At 38.8% G+C, this 18,111-nt stretch overlaps 1 protein-coding gene across 5 annotated transcripts in view; it reads left to right on the top strand.

Moving 5' to 3' along the window:
• Positions 1 to 18,111, top strand: part of LOC116231742 (gamma-aminobutyric acid receptor subunit pi-like) — a 45,271-nt gene that overhangs the window by 7,145 nt on the left and 20,015 nt on the right. Inside the window, exons 1-4 of one of the 5 annotated variants that reach the window (XM_031597702.2) lie at positions 5,822 to 5,870; positions 6,359 to 6,480; positions 7,098 to 7,201; positions 17,226 to 17,293. In XM_031597702.2, the coding sequence (XP_031453562.2) occupies positions 6,359 to 6,480; positions 7,098 to 7,201; positions 17,226 to 17,293 (294 nt within the window). In that variant the 5' untranslated portion in view covers positions 5,822 to 5,870. Of the gene's footprint in view, positions 1 to 555; positions 645 to 5,792; positions 5,871 to 6,268; positions 6,481 to 6,691; positions 6,834 to 7,097; positions 7,202 to 17,225; positions 17,294 to 18,111 lie in introns of those variants that run through there. The other 4 variants (XM_031597701.2, XM_090145300.1, XM_090145301.1 and 1 more) reach the window with 4 other exon arrangements.

Genomic DNA, 18,111 nt, shown 5'->3' with positions numbered 1-18,111 from the left:
TATCATTTTAATTTATCTGCTGCGACAGTGTTTCCTCATTAACTACAGGCTTACCATAATGTGCATCATAAATATTGGTACTGCACGTGGACCAGAGTTGTTGCTCCAAAACAGCTCTGAGTTCCAAAATGAGTGGTTTGGTATTTCATGTTGAAGAGTACACTGATGTGCCAGGGATGCACTCACTCACAATTGGAAACAGCACTGGCAAAACTCAAGGTGCTTATGATTTTCCTGCATATGTCTGCAGCTGTTTTTCAAAACAATTACTTTTCCAAATATTGAAAGGATAAATGTGAAAATGAAAGAGTTCTTGTACATTGGAATGCAATTTCTGCTGGCAAATTAAATCTAAGCTGATCATCATGTTGTTCTATTAACTCTGAGTTTTAACTCTTGTAGACATTTACCAATACATTTCTAGCAGCAGCTGCTCAAGGTACAACTCCTCCTGTTAGTGTTGAAAACCTTGTGAAATTTGGATATTTGGAATGCAAATATGAACTGTAAAATATTAACACTGCATCTTTTCCCTTCCCTTCCCTTCCCTTCTAGGAGCTGCAAGAACTTTTGAAGCTGGACCTGACAATGTGCAGTCTGAAATTCTGCAGCTTAAGAGCATTTTTTCTTTTGGTGCTGTGTAGGTAAGAAATATTTACTGAAAATGATTATTTCCTCAACCTATAACATCAGTCAGCTTAGGGCTAAAAAGCTAACCAATCAGGGTAAAGCCAAATCTACTTGATAGCTGAACCTTCTCTCTTTCAAACATTAACTGGCCTGGGCATTAATAACAAAAATACATCACTGAATTCCCCCATGAATTCTCTTCACCCCGATTTAGATCTTTTTCACTGAGAACACCAATGGGGGAAAAACAAATGAACTTAAGCAAATGATCCTTCAAATGAAGGACTACTATGTAGACAGTGTGAATATCATACTAGACACTGGCAAATTCAGAGTGGTGCATGGTCCTCTCCTGAAGCACTGTACCTTGCCCGAGGGCAGAGGCATAGAGCACACCTCCATGTGCTATAAGCTTGAGGTAGCAAAGTCATCTTTGTGCACTCATTGCTAAAGAAAAGTGAAAAATTGCCTGGTTGAAGTGTGTACTATGCTTTGTAGATGAAATTGTGAATTCTTAAGGAAAGCTGAATTGTGTTAGGCTGGAAGGTGCAACTGATCCCTTTCACGTACAAATAATCCTGCTAACAGTGCAGTTGCCATGGCAAAAAAAAAAAAAAAAAAGCCCCATAAGACAGAAATGGAGCACTCTAACAATGAAAAAAATGTCTTCTTTTGGAAGGAGCATATTTTATAAGCAACTTTAATAAGAAAATGCAAGCATGGACAGGTTAAACAACATTGCAACCACCATTCTTAACTATCTGAAATATATTTAAAACCTGCTTAGCCAATTCTCTCTGTAGAAATGCCTTGCCTGTTTATCCTCCCAGTAAATACCTCATGATAAGGTTCTGCCTGAGCTTTACTTTCAAGTTGATGTGCAAACACATTTTTAGATAAAGCCTCACTTAGTGAGGGCAAGTAGCACTCTCTTAAGGGGGAGTGTAAGACCTCTCCCTCCTTTGCCTTCTGCAGGGCTATGCAGACATTGTTGCCCAGAATACATTCACTTTCACCTTGTCAGCTGTGACTTGCTACACACTGTAAGTGATAATCATGGCTTTGCACTAGTAAAGTTGCAAAGAGATCAACATCCATGCAGCCTAACAGTGATAGGACAAGGGGGAATGGCTTTAAATTAAAAGAGGGGAAATTTGGGTTAGATTTTAGGAAGAAATTCTTTACTCAGAGTGCAGTGAGGTACTGGAACAAATTGTCAAGAGAAGTTGTGCCCCATTCCTGGAGGTTCTCAAGGCTGGGTTGGATGGGGTGCTTGGCCCTGATCTGGTGGGTAGCAAACAGCCTATGGCAGGGGTTGGAACTGGGTGAGTTTTGAGGTCCCTTCTAACTACAAACATTTCAGAAGTGTCTGAGTAACAACTCACTGAATAATGCTTCTTATTTTCACTTTCAATATGAAGTTATGTTGTAGACATGCATACAGAAAATCTGTAGCCAGTAGATTGTGTGGGTTGTCATTTTTCCAGAAATATTTTTATTAATAAATAAGAGATGAATAAATGTATGGCAAATTTATCAAAGTAATCAATAGAGCTCACAGTTTTAATCACTGTCAAGAAACAGCTTAAAGACAGGATTTGATCTCAAGAGCAGCTCCCATTCATTTCAAGAAATGTGTTTCAAATTAAGTATGCCAGCCCAAGATTATAGGGTTGGATTCTGAAGACTTTCTGGGGTGTTGATGTTCTGTCTAACTTAAAGACCACTTGCATTATTTAAGTATTTGTTCCTATACCTGGGAAGTGGTAATACAATGCCACTGTTTCAACACTGCCAATTAACCAAGAGCCATGGAATGCACAGAATGCTTTGAAGTGGAGAAATTAGCAGTGATGTTGGTGATCCTACTGCTGTTTATCTGTGAAGACAATGCAAAAGCCAATATCCCTGAACGTGTCAAGTGTGAAACAAAAAGCAACACCTTTGTTTGCGTCAAAGGATTTGCAAACCCTTCGCCTGTCAGTGGATTGCCTCAAAGAAGTTTTTGGCCCAGCTTTTCCTGAGGGGTGCATTTCAAAGGCTCGCTCAGACTGTATTTGGCATTTTGCTTTTCCCTTCTCTCAGTTCTGAGGTGTTTCTGCCTCTTTCATGATACATAAATCTTGATGAGAAATAGCCAGGAAGAACATTCCTGCACAAGTGTCTAGATGTACTTTTGTCTTAAGCAGTGATATGTTCTGCTGTTTAGGGCAGATGCTCCTTCTCCTCTCCCTCCCCTTTGGTTACCCAGTTCTACTAAGTCACTAGGTTGACCGTGTGTTAAATAAAAAGCAATTATACCTTCCAGACGTAGCCCAATTTGTAAAATATTACATTTTGTGAGCCATAAGAATAGCAAAGGAAATTAAATCATTGTAGTTCAACTTTCATAGATGCCATCATGGGCCACTGAGCTCAAAGTGTTTAATATATTTGTTATACCTTGATAACCCAGAACAGAAAGCTTGGAATGTTTGTCAAATTATATATGTTTAAGTTTTTTTCTATAAAAGCATATTCTCTCCTCTGTGGCTGGAATAGGCATTTCAAGGCAATTAAACGTGTGCTAGTGTATTTTAACTACATTAAGAAAAGAGAAAAAATGAACACTCACATAATAAGATTTAAAAAGAAAAGAATACTGGATAAAAGGGAAGCTCAGATGCACTGATGAGAAGATGTACAGGTATAAGAAGAAACAGCCTCAGATTTTACTGTTATCCTTTGCAACCCCTGCACAAGGCCATGTAATAGATATTTTTTTCTTACAGACAGGTGTAAACTCGCTTGCTTAGTGATGACTAAGGGCATGGGCACTGAAGAGCACTTTAGAGGAATCAGGGCATCCTGTGCTAAAATGTAGATAAGCTAAAGCACTTAACACATATAACATCTATGGGTTCTTTGCCTTTCAACACTGACAGTTTGCTTCTGAATATGCCGGTAGTTACCTGATGCACTGTGCTCAAGTCGGGGAGACAGCAGCTTTCTCTTGCATAGGGTTTCTAAACGAGTGTATGGCAAAATATTGTGCAGTAAATAAAGCTGTTAATTCAGCGCATCAGTTACTTCACAACAGCCTTTCCTTGGCTAAAAGTTCATTCTTATTCATAAAATCAGCAGAAGAGAAAAACATGAGGCATGCGTATGTTGTATGTTGTATCTTGATAAAGGAAATCTAGAAGTGTCTTGGGAGATAAAACAAGTGGTCTGAGGAAAGTACTTGCCAGCCTAAATAATGCCAAATATTCAAGATCTATTTCTGCAGATAGGTGTTTATGAGGGCAACACACCAGACCACTCCATGACCACATGCTGATCTGCAGAACAATATTATACCCCTGCAGTGAAAAAGGGGCAAGTTTTTCTTTATGGTTTCACAATATGTGAAAATTATGCAGGAGCAATGCAGTAAAATTGTGAAATTAAACTCATGCAGCTCATTGAGCACTTCACTGAAATTAAATGTAAATTGCAAAAGCAGGAAAGTCTGTTACAAGTAGAGTATTTAAGAAATGAATTAAATTCAAATGCATTTCTAATTCCCATAATTCTGTACAATGTAAAACTGACATTCTTATTTATATGCACACTTGAACTCAATTTGACTTTCTTTAAGACAAAAAAGAGCTTAAGAAGAAGCAGTCCTTATTACTTAAGTCTACCCTTCAGTAAATGTTGAGTAAACTTCTCTTTTATCAATAAAGAAATAAAAGCCTGGTCCAAAAGAAGAGAAGTAAAAAATTGATGAGCTCCCTAAGTCAAAAGGCTGCTGATTAAAACTAGTTTCGTATGTGGCAGTTGGGTCTGGTAAACAGAAAAAAATTAAATAGTAATAACAGCACCAAAAGGTCAACAGTAGACACTGTGTCTCAAACCATGATTTTGGTCACATGCATTCAATGATATCAACTTAGTATTTAGAAAACTATTCTAGTGTGGTGTCATAGGCCTTTTACATGGTCCTATACCACATCCTTAACTCTAAATCAGAGATATATGGGTTCAAAGGCTGGAGTATTTGGTGGATAATAAATTGGTTAGGTGATTGTAGCCAGAGGGTTGTGGTAAATGGCTCTGTGTTGGTGGAGGCTGGGGAATAGTGGACCCCAAGTGTCTGTCTTGGGCGTAGCATGCTTTCACATCTTTATCAGTTACATAGATTATGGGATTTGAGTGCACCCTTAGTAAGTTTGCTGATGACACTGAGCTGAGCGGTGCAGTTGATATGGCATAAGGAAGAAGGGATACCATCCAAAGGGACCTTGACATACTTGAAGAGTGGACTCATGTAAACCTAATGATGTTCAACACTGCAAAGTGCAATGTGTGGTGAACGAAAAGCTGGATGTGAGCCAGCAGTGTGCACTTGCATCCTGGAAGGCCAGTGGTATCCTGGGCTGCAACAACAGAGGGGTGGCAGCAGGGGGAGGGAGGAGGTTGTCCCCCTCTGATCTGCCCTCCTAAGGTGCCATCTGGAATACTGCAAACAGGCCTGTGACCGTCAACATGAGAAGAATATGGAGCTGTTGAAACAGGTCCAGAGGAAGGCCATGAAGATTATCAGAGGGCTGGAGCACCTCTCCTATGGAGACAGGCTGAGGGAGCTGAGCTTGTTCAGCGTGAAAAAGAGAAGGATCCAGGGAGACCTCATTATGGCCTTCCGGTATTTAAAGGGAGATTATAAACAGGAAGGAAATAAACTTTTTACATGGGTAGATAGCAACTGGACAAGGGGAAATGATTTTGAACTAAAGAAAGGGAGATTTAGATGTCATGGGGAATTTTTTTCACAAAGAAGATAGTGAAGTACTGGTGCAGGCTGCTCAGAAAGATTGTGGGTGCCCCATCCTTGGGAATGTTCAAGGCCAGATTGGATGGGGCTCTGAGCCCTGATCTAGTGCCTGATGTAGTGGATGGCACCCCTGCACGTGGCTTGGAAGTTGGAATTGGGCGGTCTTTGAGGTCCCTTCCAACCCAAACATTCTGTGATTCTGTAACTTTATAATTGCAAGTTAATGTGAAAGACTGGATTACTGCTTGTAGTGGAAAAACTAAGTGATGGCTTGAAGCAGTGATTGAGCACCTGGTGGGATGCAGGGCCAACAAATGGGAGCTCAGGTGCATGCAGTGTATCTGAGTGAGCCAGGATCCACCCCTTCCCAAACTGTATTTAAGGGTTGGCAGTGTAAACAAGGATGTTTTGCTAGAGATCCCTGTGTACCTTGGGCCTTCTGAAGGTAAGTAGCTTCTTTATTTCTGTATCTGGAGCTGTTGCATTTGAGCTTGCTGAAGCCTGGGACTTTGCTGCTCTATTGTCTTTGTGGCGCTTTCTGTTATGTTGCAGTTGGATAAAATCCATTCTTTTCTGATAGAATTCCTCAAACTATTCTCGAATGTTGCTGGAAAACATAGTAATATTGCAGTCAAAGAAGTGCATTATGAAAGGCTATGGGCAGTTCAGAAATATAGCTAAACAGAGCAAGTAGAGATTCTAAGAGCAGCTCTGAGGGGGTTAGGAAGAGGAAACTGAGCAATACCCAGGCAGAAGCAAGAAAACTCACAAAGGTGGGTGCTTACCCAGCCATGTCTTTGCACTTACGCTCTTTTCTATAAAGCCTAGCTCTTTTCTTCACAGGGCTGGGTTGCTAGTACTTCTGTATTGCTAAGAAGAGTTGAGAGGCAGAGCCCCCATCCCTTGTAGAACATTCTTCTGATGAATTTACAGATGGCTGCTCTCTGTCAGAGTTCCAACCACAGCCAGATAGGCTTCCCAGGTGTGTGGCTTCCCACTGTCTTTGCTTGTTCTCAGCCTCTATGTGAAGCTACAGTAGAGGCCTTAATGCAGAGGTGAGTTTTGTATTTACTTGTCTGTGTTTAGCTGATGAATGTTGTATTTGTAGCTGCTTTTGAACGCAGGAGTGGTGTATATTCTTATTCCTCACTGATTTTGCCCAACAGGGTTATTTCTGTAACCTATTTAAAAATGTTGCTGTAAAAGCAGGCTTTTAGAAGTGTTTTTATGCACTAATCTCTGAGGCTGGTTTCTGTCTCCCTCCAGGAGCTAAATTGAATGTATTTCATTATGTAAAAAGAAGCTTAATTTTAAGTACTGCAATAGACAATCAACACCCCACCCACATTCCTAGATTAGTGCCCTATTTACAGAGGAAGCATTAAGGAAGACTGAGTCACTTTCTCAGGTGAGATACAAAGAAGTGCTAGGTTTTAAGATACAAAAGCAGTGTCTTTTGCAAATAAGGGATTAACACAGTTTGTCAAATCTGGTATTTTCTAGAATGGTTTTTTCTGCAGTGCTGTAAAATGCAGACATGCAAATATTTTGAGTGTTATGATCTGCAATAATCATCAGTAACCTTGACCCTAATACAGTATTGGTCTGGAACATAATCTTTTTTTAATAACCAATGATAATTTTTAAAAACATCCTCACTTTTTTCTTTTAGGTCAGTGCAGATTTCTGAAGCTGAAGGAAAAGGTGAAATTCTTCCCCCAACCATACAAAATATAATAAAAGGATACAACAAATATCTACGTCCATTTTTTGACAGTAAGTAGAAAAGCTCTGACTGTCATGAAACTCATGCCTGAAAATCAGTCATGAGAGCAAATGTTTTCTTCCGTGCTGCTGCTTGATAGCGACTCATCAGATTATATTTAATGCCCTTATCTAGAGTTAGAATATAGTGTAATAGTTTTTGTGGCCCACAGTGTATGTATTCCAAGCATTCACAGACAAAACTACCAAGTCTGCAGGGAACTTGGATGTTGATGTTTGTGTTTTCTCAGTGAGGCACCTATAGAACCTCACTTATTTAAAAACGTAGTTTATCATAATTTCCTAAATATTAACAATAGAAAATTTTAAAGATCAGAAAGTGCTATGTATCATATTCCTCATAAAAGCACAGGCAAATCTTATTCCACACCATGTACCATGTGCATCTATTATGTGCACAAGAGAATTGCCTTGGGTCTTAAAGATCACTGAATGGTTTCATTCCAGAACTGCAGGGGTAAATTAATTGAAAATGTGAGTTCCTTGTATTGGAAGGCCACAGTCACCAGGTTGAAAGACCTGTGTTGTCTCCAGCACAAAGTCTGATGTTACTGATATCTAGTACAATCATCTTTGCACACCTGAAGTCTTAGTGAACATCTTCCTTGCCAATTCTGGCTAGTGAATGCATCGGAAATACTGATGAAGAGTTGCAGGCTTTGTGGTCATAGATTTCTGCCTGGACTAACTGCAGAAACAGAAGGTAGTTTGCACACTGGAAAGATGCTCAGCTTCACATGTCTGTCAGAAAATAAATCTACACAATGAATGCTAGGCAGTTGCTGTTAAATTAGAAATTCAGAAATTTTAAGGGTTTCAAGTGAAGGCTTTTTATTTGTCTTTATCCCAAATATCCCATGTAAAAGTGATTCTCAGACCATGCTGTTACCTCTTGCCATCCAAACACCTGGTTAGACTATCAGCCTATGCAGTAGGGGCAATTGCCAAGGGCAATTTTCGAATCAAATCCATAAAATATTAAGAGGAAACCCATATTTTGGATTTGGGAGAGAGACAATTATTTCATTTTTTATCTTAATTGCCTCAACTGCTGATACAGCTGCTTTTAGATATCTCACAATCACGATATTATTAACAAGATCAAAGTAATAATGACAACTAAATGAATACCTTCTCATTTGAGATGTTGCACAGTGAGAAATATATTAGTGACCACTGAACTTGGTTATTACATTCATTACTTCAGGGTTGTAATATAGATGCATTGGCACTGCTGTTTTGGATGTGCTTTAACAGAATGCAAACAGAATTGCAATACAAAACCCTGTTATCCTAGTTAACCAACACTATAGCACTTCCAAGATATGAATATTTTTTTTAACACCAACAGAATTCTTTCTCAGCTGTTGTAAGGCAGTAAATTTGTAGCTCTTTCTCTGCCTGTTTTTTTTTTTTTTTTTTCAGAGGGGTGGTAGGGACTTTCTTAGTTCCCTTGGAACTCCGACAGGAGCTCAAACACAGCCCAAGCTTGTCACATGCAGAGCCAGTCAAGCACTCCCAGAAGTTGTCAGAACTGCTGCTGGCCACAGCTCAGGCATGCAAACACTTGTGTCCAAAAATCTCTGATGGATGTACAATTGCTCTACTACTGAAAGAATGGGTTGACACTCTGAAAAATGTTGCCAGATGTAAATGTGGAGTTTGTGGTTTCACAAAAAATGATGATTTCATAAAAATAATTTAGGTTAGGATGACCCAGGTTGATCCCAATATTGTGCAGCTTTTTTCAAGATTGCTTGGCAGTGACTTTTGAAACAGCCTGTCCAATTGCATCAGTACTGATTTACTATGGGGAGGGAAGTCATGTTTCTAGGAAAATGAACAGAGTGTATATGAACATTAACCCTGAAGTTTGCATTTGTTGTCTAAAGTGCATGAAAGTATTCCTGTGGAATGGGAAGAAATATGCAGCTGACAGCTTGAAGCTAGTCTTCTCAAGATGCTTGTCTCTCTTTTTGTGCCCAAGATTCCTTTCCTTTCAGAGATGTGCAGAATATGGTCTATTCAGGGGACCTGATCCAGGTCTATAAATATCTAAGGTGTGGGGGGCAAAGTGGCGAGGCCAGACTCTTTTCAGCAGTGTGCAGAGACAGGACAAGGGGAAATGGCCAGAAGCTGGAGCATAGGAAGTTCCGCACCAATGTGCGCAAGAACTTCTTTACGGTGAGGGTGACGGAGCACTGGAACAGGCTGCCCAGGGAGGTTGTGGAGTCTCCTTCTCTGGAGATATTCAAGACCCGCCTGGACGCCTACCTGTGCGACCTGGTGTAGGGATCCTGCTTTGGCAGGGGGGTTGGACTCGATGATCTCTGGAGGTCCCTTCCAACCCCTACGATTCTGTGATTCTGTGATTCTGTGATTCACTTGTGTGATAAATACACACTCATAAATATGTGTGAAGAGACCAGTTGTAAAACTAGATAGTGGTATTTGTTTACATCTACAGCATTTTCAGCTTAATGCTAGCTGGTTATAATCATAGAATTGTGTAATCCATAATGTTGGAAAAAACCCTGAAGATTTTGTAGTCCAGCCATTGACCCATTACCACAATGCACACTAAACCATGTCCTTAAGTACCACAGTCACCCTTTTCTTGAAGACCTCTAGGAATGATGATTCTGCCTCCCTGGGCAGTCTGTTCCAATGCTTGACCATTCATTTGGAGAAGCTTTTCTTAATATCCAACTTTGACCCTCCCCTGGTACAACTTGAGGCCATCACCTATTTTCTTATCGCTCTTGCCCAGGAGAAGAGGCCAACCCCATTTCAATATGCTCCTCTGAGGGGAGTTGTAGAGAGCAGTAAGGTCTCCCTGAGCCTCCTTTTTTTTCATACTAAAAGGTCCCAGTCAGCTGCTCCTCATAAGACTTGTGCTCCAGACTCTTCACAGCTTTGCTGCTCTTTTGATTGTGCTCCAGTGCCTTAATGTCTTGTGGAGAGGGGCCCAAAACTGAATGCAGCACTCAAGGTGTGGCCTCACACAAGTATAAGACAATCACTTCCCTGATCCTACTGGTCACACTTTCTGATAGCCAGGGTGCCATTGGCTTTCCTGGCCACCTGGGAACAATTCTAGCTGATGTTCAGCTGCCTCTCAACCATGAGCTGCCAAATGGGATGCTGAAATGTGATTTTTATCAAGGGTGAGAGAGCGAGAGGTTGGCTTCATTTTTAATGTAATGTACTTCATGGTAATTTCAAAGACATTTGTCCTTGAGATTTTTCTTCAGGCAGGGAATGGGACATTTCTGATGTGATGCTGCCAAATTATAGTCATATTTTTACAAAATTGGTGCCACTGAACTCCTCAATATCTAGTAAAATGAGTTTTCAGTTAATAAAATGTCCATTAGGCATAAGCAAATGATAATGAAATGAAGATTTCTAATTTTTTTCTTCTGGCTTTAGGGAAAAGGAATCTTTACTTGTCATGGAAGTATTACTGCAGCTTGTAGCTCTTAGTTTATATTTAGTCCTTGTGCTGGGATTGGCATATTCCTGAAAATTAACCCAAGTTAATGAGAAGATGATGATGTTTTTACTTAGAATTTGGTGACTACGATGACATTAAATTGTCTCCTCTTGCATGGATTAGAATGAGTAGGTTTTCTAGATTTCTGGATTAATCTTGCTGTCTCCTCCCATGCAGGTCACCCATGCAGAACCTTGCTACCAAAGCACTGCCAATTATGCCAAGCAGACACTGCTGTTCCTATCTCTAGGCATCTTATTAGGGTACCTAACATTAGATTAAGCCAGGCTTAGTACCTCAAGGATGTGTAGACATGTAAAATTAACTGAATAGTTACATTTGTCTGTTCTGGGTGGCACATTCCAGTTGCCAAATTACAGCGGTACTCTCACATAGTGCTTGATACACAGGAATCCTAACTGGGCTTGTTAGCTGTCTTTTCTGTCATTTGAATATTAGTGTTTCATTTTCTTAACTATAGCATTTTAATGCTCCAATTTGAGCTGTTTCATCAAGCAAGTCCTAGATAATCTGAGCAAATAGGCTTGGGAAGTTCTATTAATAGGTTAGAAACGCTACCTAATGAAGAATGATTTTAGCTGTTCTTTGGGCTGGAATATGGAATATTTTTATACCAGTATTAGTAGATAGTGCCTCTCAGTGTAATATCCATCACAGTCTTCTAGATAGATATGGAAGTCTTCCTTAGAAAAGCTAACATAAGGGATTTCAAAATGCGCAGTTATTTTCCTTAAATGTGCTACATGACCCCAATGCTTTATCGCACCCAGACAAGCAGATTTTAAAATTTCTGCTGAAACTGTGTAGAATGATCTTTTAACTTAGGTGCTGTGCCAAACCTCTCTGAATTAATGAGAAATTCCTGCTGACTTCAGTGAGGCTTGGATCAGGTTCATGGAGTTGTTAAGGGATGCATAAAATCTTGTAAATAACTTTATACAAATAGATTTTGTTCTGTGATTGAATGTGATAATTTAAGTATTCTAATTAAAAAGAGAGAGGCTAGGAAAAGGTCACAGCTAAGTGTGTTTGAATATGGAAGCTACTTTCAAGTGGTGCAGAGAAGTGCCATCCTTAAATCAGTTACTCTAAACCGCATTTATAAGATCATTTTCCATTGCTTTTTAATTAGCAATACTTTTCAGGATCTCAAGGTTTAAATTCAAGAAAGCCAATTAAGTCTTCTGGTCCAATCTTACATGTAAGCCTGGGCACCATATCTTTCCCAAATATTGTTTATGTTAAGTTCTAGTTTAATTAGATGAGGGCAGTTTGGTCTTCAGAAGTTTGCTGTTTACCCCTGAAGATATCAGGAGATGCTGGGATGTTAAGCATATCTGAGAAGTTCTGATTTGGTGAGACAAGCTCACAGGGCACACAAGAAATTAATACCAAATAATTGTCAAGTAAATATTATTTTATGTACCAATTAGCTTTTCTCCTTTGGAGTCTGTTTACAGATGTAGCCATGTCTAATCCTTCAGAGAAAGGCAAAAAGCCCAGAGTATACATGTGGCCACTTGTATAATGGGGAAAAAAAAACCAACAAACAACTGCTGCTGAATCCTTAAGACTTGCGGTTTGATAAATGCATGACCTGATGCAAAAATACAAACTTCAGCATATGGACAGTAATGCAGATTTTCCTTTCTTTCCTATAGAAATAAGACTGTGAGACTACCCTTGTCAAGACCAGCTTGCTGCAGGACAGATTTCATCCCCATTCCCCACTAAAATGCTGAATTCTAGAGACTCTGAATGATGAGCAGTGCTGAAGTTCAATTAGAAAAAATCAGCTAATATGAAGTTTCAGGTTGTTTTCATCATACACAATCTGGGAACTTTATTAGCAAACATAGTACTGTATCACTGGGTGCTTACTGCCACTGTCTCCTCTTGGAGGAGCTCAGTAAATGCTATTCCTTAATATTCATATTATAAACTCTCATATTACAGTTCCAGAGTGTTTCATCTCCTGGAATATTTCTGTTTCTCTCTATTGAACTCTTTATGCTGTTTACACATTTTTTGAAATGTGGGAAACAAATCTCATCCCAGCGATCTAATAACAGCCTTGCCAGTACAGTCTAGATTGTAAGGTAACTTAAGTCTTTGTATTGCTCCCTGTTGGAATGGTACTCTTGCCAAAGTATAATACTGAATGCTCATGTTGAAATGATTATCCGTGACGACCGCTAAATCCTTCTCAAAGGCGCTGCTTGCCAAGAGAGTTTCCTGTCCTGTACATACTGCCTCCATTATTTGTGCTCATATTAATTGCTTACATTTGGCTGTATTTTAATACTTTTTTTTAACAACTTAAGCTGCTAATGTTACTATCCCCATCAATTTTTATGGCGTCCATAAACTGTACTTGCAAAGATGCACTGCTTCCTAAAGATCATTGATGCAAACAAATAGAACTGAACCTTATTCCTGCTAGAAATGAGTCGGTCTTCTGATGTCTTCATATTAACAATTATAGTTGAAATCTGTCAGAAGGCCTGTCTTCATCTGTCCAGTCATTTCGTATAACATGCATTTGTCAAGAAAGATGTCTTGTGGTAGGAAGTTAAAGACACTGACAAAATCCAAGTGTAATGTATTGCTTTATCTAGAAGTCCCATAATATTTTTAATTCAGTATTACTGCAAGTTTGAGGTATTCTTTCAAATAGCCATTCTTGTTAAGAAATTTCTGAATACCAACATTGTTTTAAGTTTTCTTGAACTGAGTTTATGCACTAGTGGCTCAGCACTAGCTATTCTTTATGTCGTTGACTGATTTCAGCAGTAGGTCCTTGGAGTTGCAAGACATAAATGACTTGGTGGTGGTTTGCTTTGTTGATACAAACTTTAACAGATCGTGATCACTGCAGTGGTCCAAAAGTAAATTTAAAGTAAGCTGTTAACTCTTCATTGTGCATCTGCCACTCTTCTGTCAGCTTTCCCATGTGGAATTACTGTTAATATCTGTAAAGTGCATTAAGTAATAGTCTCAGTACATAACATACGTTTTTAACTTCTACTGAAGTTTAGATTTTGAAATTTGGTTCTATAACAAGACTTGCCCTTTTGTGTGTTTGCCAGATTACTCTTAACTTTTAAGACTCATTTTACTAATGACAAAATATGACATCAGATTTCCTCTGATCTGTAGTTTTCTTCTGAAGTTGTTGTTATACATACAATTCTGCCAAACATACGGAAATGTAGGAACTGTCTACCTCATCTGGTCTACTGCCCTGTTTTTGAAGTTGTCAACAGGAGAGCTTTCAGTGGAAGTTCAGAGGAAACCCTGATAGATAATTATGAGAAGATTCATTCTAACTGTTATTATTGCTTTACTTATTTAGTAACGTGCCATAAATTATCCTCACAAAAAAAGCCAACCAACCATAATAAATAATAAACCCAATAAAAACAAACCAGCCCCCCCCACCCCCCTCCCAAAATAGACCAAATCAATATCTTTTTAACTATAAATATTATTCTGATTTAATTAACTTTTAAAGCACAACTGTTCTCAGCATCTAATGTTAATAGAGGTCGCTTCCATAGTTTCCTTCAAGCACAATTCATCCTTCACATGTTGCTAGCATTTTACTATCCTCCTAACCTGGAAGATGTTTGAAGAGGTTTTCCTTTGCTTTATGAAACCTTTTCTGGGTTATGCTCAATCATGATGACTTAGTTGTTTTTCTCTATTGGTCATTTGGTTCAGACTCTACTGAAATTGGAATTAGTGCTTGAGCTTTCACTCAGTCTCTGTTAGTTGCTTCACTGCTGATGTGCTACATAGGGAAGCACACATGCTTTAGCATCTCAGTCTATGAAGGAGTGTGAAGCTCATTGGCCTTGTTTCCACAAATTATTGCTTTATATGCCTTAACTGTGACATGACAAAGCCGTAGCTCACCTTCGTAGAGTGAAATCTTTCTCCTTTACCTTATGGTATCACCTCTTAAGAGATTTTTTTGATAATTCCCAGGATCAGAAATACAAATGGGGGATCCCACAACCACATCTAGCCAACAGCAATCCCTCTGCCATTTTTCTTCCTCCCACCCAACAGTCTGTTGAAGAGACTTTAAAAACTAGGGAAGAGGATTACAGTATTCATGGCCTTCCAGTATGACCCTCATTCCCTACTGACCCAGAAAAATAGAATCTCCTGAGAGAATTGCTTAAGGCTCTTCTGAAACCTATGTTAGTTGTCTTCCATCAAATAAATTATATTGAAAGCTATGCTACTGTTGGCTATGCAGTTGTATTATTATAATTATTTTTACTTTGACTTGTGGCAAATATCTCCTTAAAATATCTTAGGGGATGTCATTTTCTGATGAGTCTTCATGAAAGCTTGGCTGTAGGCAGGCCGAATGCACAGCTGAAGCATTTGGACCGTGGAGACTGGCAGGGTTAGGAGAGCAGATCAGTTTTGTCCTTACTGCATGTTAGCAATTGAACTGCAAGGCAATTTGCTGCTAGAACAATCAGTCTGAGCTTAAGTGCATTCTGTCCTAAGCTACAGATCTGCTTATGGGAGTCACCCAACGCTTCTGCAGTGAGAAAGAAAGGAGGGAGAGATGAATTCCTGTTTCAGTGAAACTGGAAAAAAAAAAAAAAAATTATTTTCAGTAATCTTTCTCAGAAGTCAGCTTTCTTCTCAGACGTATCACAGTAGCACTGATGATACTGAAGTGTTGCTAATGAACATTTTCACTAATCTGCATTGCCTTAAACAAGGCAAGATAAATTAGTGTTCTTACCATTAATATAAGGTGTGATAATAGGACAGCCTTATTATTTCTAGCCACATGTCACAGATAGCTTTATGCTATATTGTTCTTAGAGAGGACCATCAGTTAGCATAGGCCTTGCATGATGAAGCTCCCTGTCCCAACTGTTTGTGGTAATTGGCAATATTATGCTCTGATGCATCTGTAAGATAACAAGCAAACAAAAAAGGCAGGAAAAAGTTTATAAATCACACTTATTTTTTAAATCTCACGACTTCTGAAGGTCTGACACAGTGTACCTGTAATAATTGTGCTGTTTTAAATGCTGTATTAACAATATTTTACCTCTGATAGTAGAGTACAATGGTAAGCATAAATATCAACTGACTCAATTGCTCAAATTGACACAGGAGGAACAGAGCGTGAAGGTATTCTTAAAGTGTCAGAAACAGAAGAGAATGGAAGGAAACAGAAGAGCAATCTGTCAGTGGTCTGGGAACTTCTCAGTCAACTAATTTTGTTCTGAAGTTAACCTCCATAATATTTCAGTTGATGAATAATTTCTTCTCATCTCTAACTACAGTTTGTGCTATATAATAAGTAGAGAATTATCATCAGGGGCTGCTGCAAGCCTGCAATCGTTTATTAAGCTTGATCTTTATATTTTAACTTTCAGCTGAGTCCAGAGTGAAGCATTTATGGATTCTTCCAGGAGTTCCAGATTTCTATGATTCGGAAGCTGTCCCAGAGATTTATACTTCAACACTTGCTTTACAAGTGGAAATAATATTCTGAAAGGAACTAAACACACAGATGTGTTGCTTGATGGGATAGTGTGTCTGTCTCATCTTCCTGATCTCTGTGTTATCTGGGGTCATGCAAGAGTTACATAATGCATTACATGTGGCCCGCAGGGGTTTTCAGCAGCATGCCTGTGATGTATGGGCACTATCAGCTCCATAGTTTGTATCTAAGCTATTTCTTCATTTCTAAGTGTTGCTTTCTCTTCTTTTCAAATTATTTGGAAAGATGCACGTATTTATTAGGGATTTCTTTTTGTATCTACTCTATTAGTTCTGCCCATACCCAGCCAGGTCTGATGTCATGTTTCCACGAAAGCTCTGCACAACTGCATTTTAAAATGCACAACTGGTGCATCTTCTGGCACTCTGAAGTACCTTCATAAGGAAATGAGAACCTGAGTGTACTAACATCACAATAACATCACGGCCGCTACCTAGATAAGGTGTTTAATCACACTGAATCAATTCAGCTGCCTTGCTTTCCTTATAAATGCAAATATGTGTCACAAGCTAACTGCTAGTGATCAAAAGCAAGATGTTAAAATTCAGGAAGACAGTATAGACAATGTATTCTTAAGCAGGCAGTAAATAAAGTCACTCAGATATCCCATCTGTGTATTAAGCATGTGACATTGCCAGGAGCATCTCCTTTGTTTGCCAACATCTGGCGGACCAGATGTTGCAACTGGAGGAATTCTTTCCACTGCTCTGCACCTCAGAGCAGCAGGGTGTGATGTATTGTGGGGATTGTGCCTTCCACACCTTGCTCTGCAGCATTTTCCCCTCTACTTTTCTTTCTGAGGAGAAAAAAAATCATACAAATCCACCCTAGGAAATAAAGCACATTTGTTAAAACCATGGTAATGTTAGCCTAGTAATACTGTATTTTGGCAGTGTGATCAATGAAATTCTTTTCTAGTCTAAATTTGAGTAAATACTTTCTTTTTCTTGCAGATGGTCCTGTGTCTGTTGGAATGAGTCTGGATATTGCAAGCATTGATACCATATCAGAAATAAACATGGTATTGTAGCTTTTGTAATCTTTTTGTTTTGTCTGTTGGTAAGCTAATGTCTTGTGTTTACGTTTGCTGGCAGTGTGACTGAGGTTTTCCCTCTTGATTGGTGGGAGAAATAATTTAATTCTTCACTGTAGATGAGAGATTATAGCACTATACTCAGTACTGAGTTGGAAAGGACAAGATTTCTAGCCTAAAACCTGTACAGATGGAAATCACATCACTTGTAGATATAAACAGAAATTTGCTACTGAGTATTAATCTTAATTAAAGGCATATAGAGCAGTATTTTTTTTCCGAATGAAAGTCTAAATCCCTACACATTTCAGAGAATTAGATATATTTGCACGTGACTCTGAAGCCACTCCCTTTCCTTTTGTTTAGAAACAATCACATTATTTTTTCTTTTACTGTCACGTGTTAATTTATTCCAGCTGTTTCGTTAGATTTATATTAGTTCTTTTTGAACAAACTATGAAATGGAGTGTACGTTTCTAATTAAAGATCTGCTCTTGCTACACAGAAACAGAAGACAAAATTCATTATTCAGATATTCAATATAGGAAAATAGGGTTATGTGGATGGTAATACATCTTACCATTAAATTACTCAGACTTCTAGATAAATGGAATCTGAGAATTCCTCTTGTACTTGGCAAGTATTCACAGGTATTTAGAAAAGGAGAAGTAAGGCCTGAACTAAAGATTGACTTATCATGGTGATTAAAATACACCATAACATCAAAAGTTGATTAAAAAACATGTTAAGAAATAACGTGGTTTTAATGTCAGACTACAAGGCATACTCAGATTGCAAGTGAGTTG

Source organism: Phasianus colchicus, chromosome 8 (genome assembly GCF_987193195.1).
Source record: "Phasianus colchicus chromosome 8, bPhaCol1.hap1.1, whole genome shotgun sequence".
Lineage (NCBI taxonomy): Eukaryota > Metazoa > Chordata > Aves > Galliformes > Phasianidae > Phasianus > Phasianus colchicus.
This window is presented reverse-complemented; position numbering and strand designations above follow the sequence as displayed.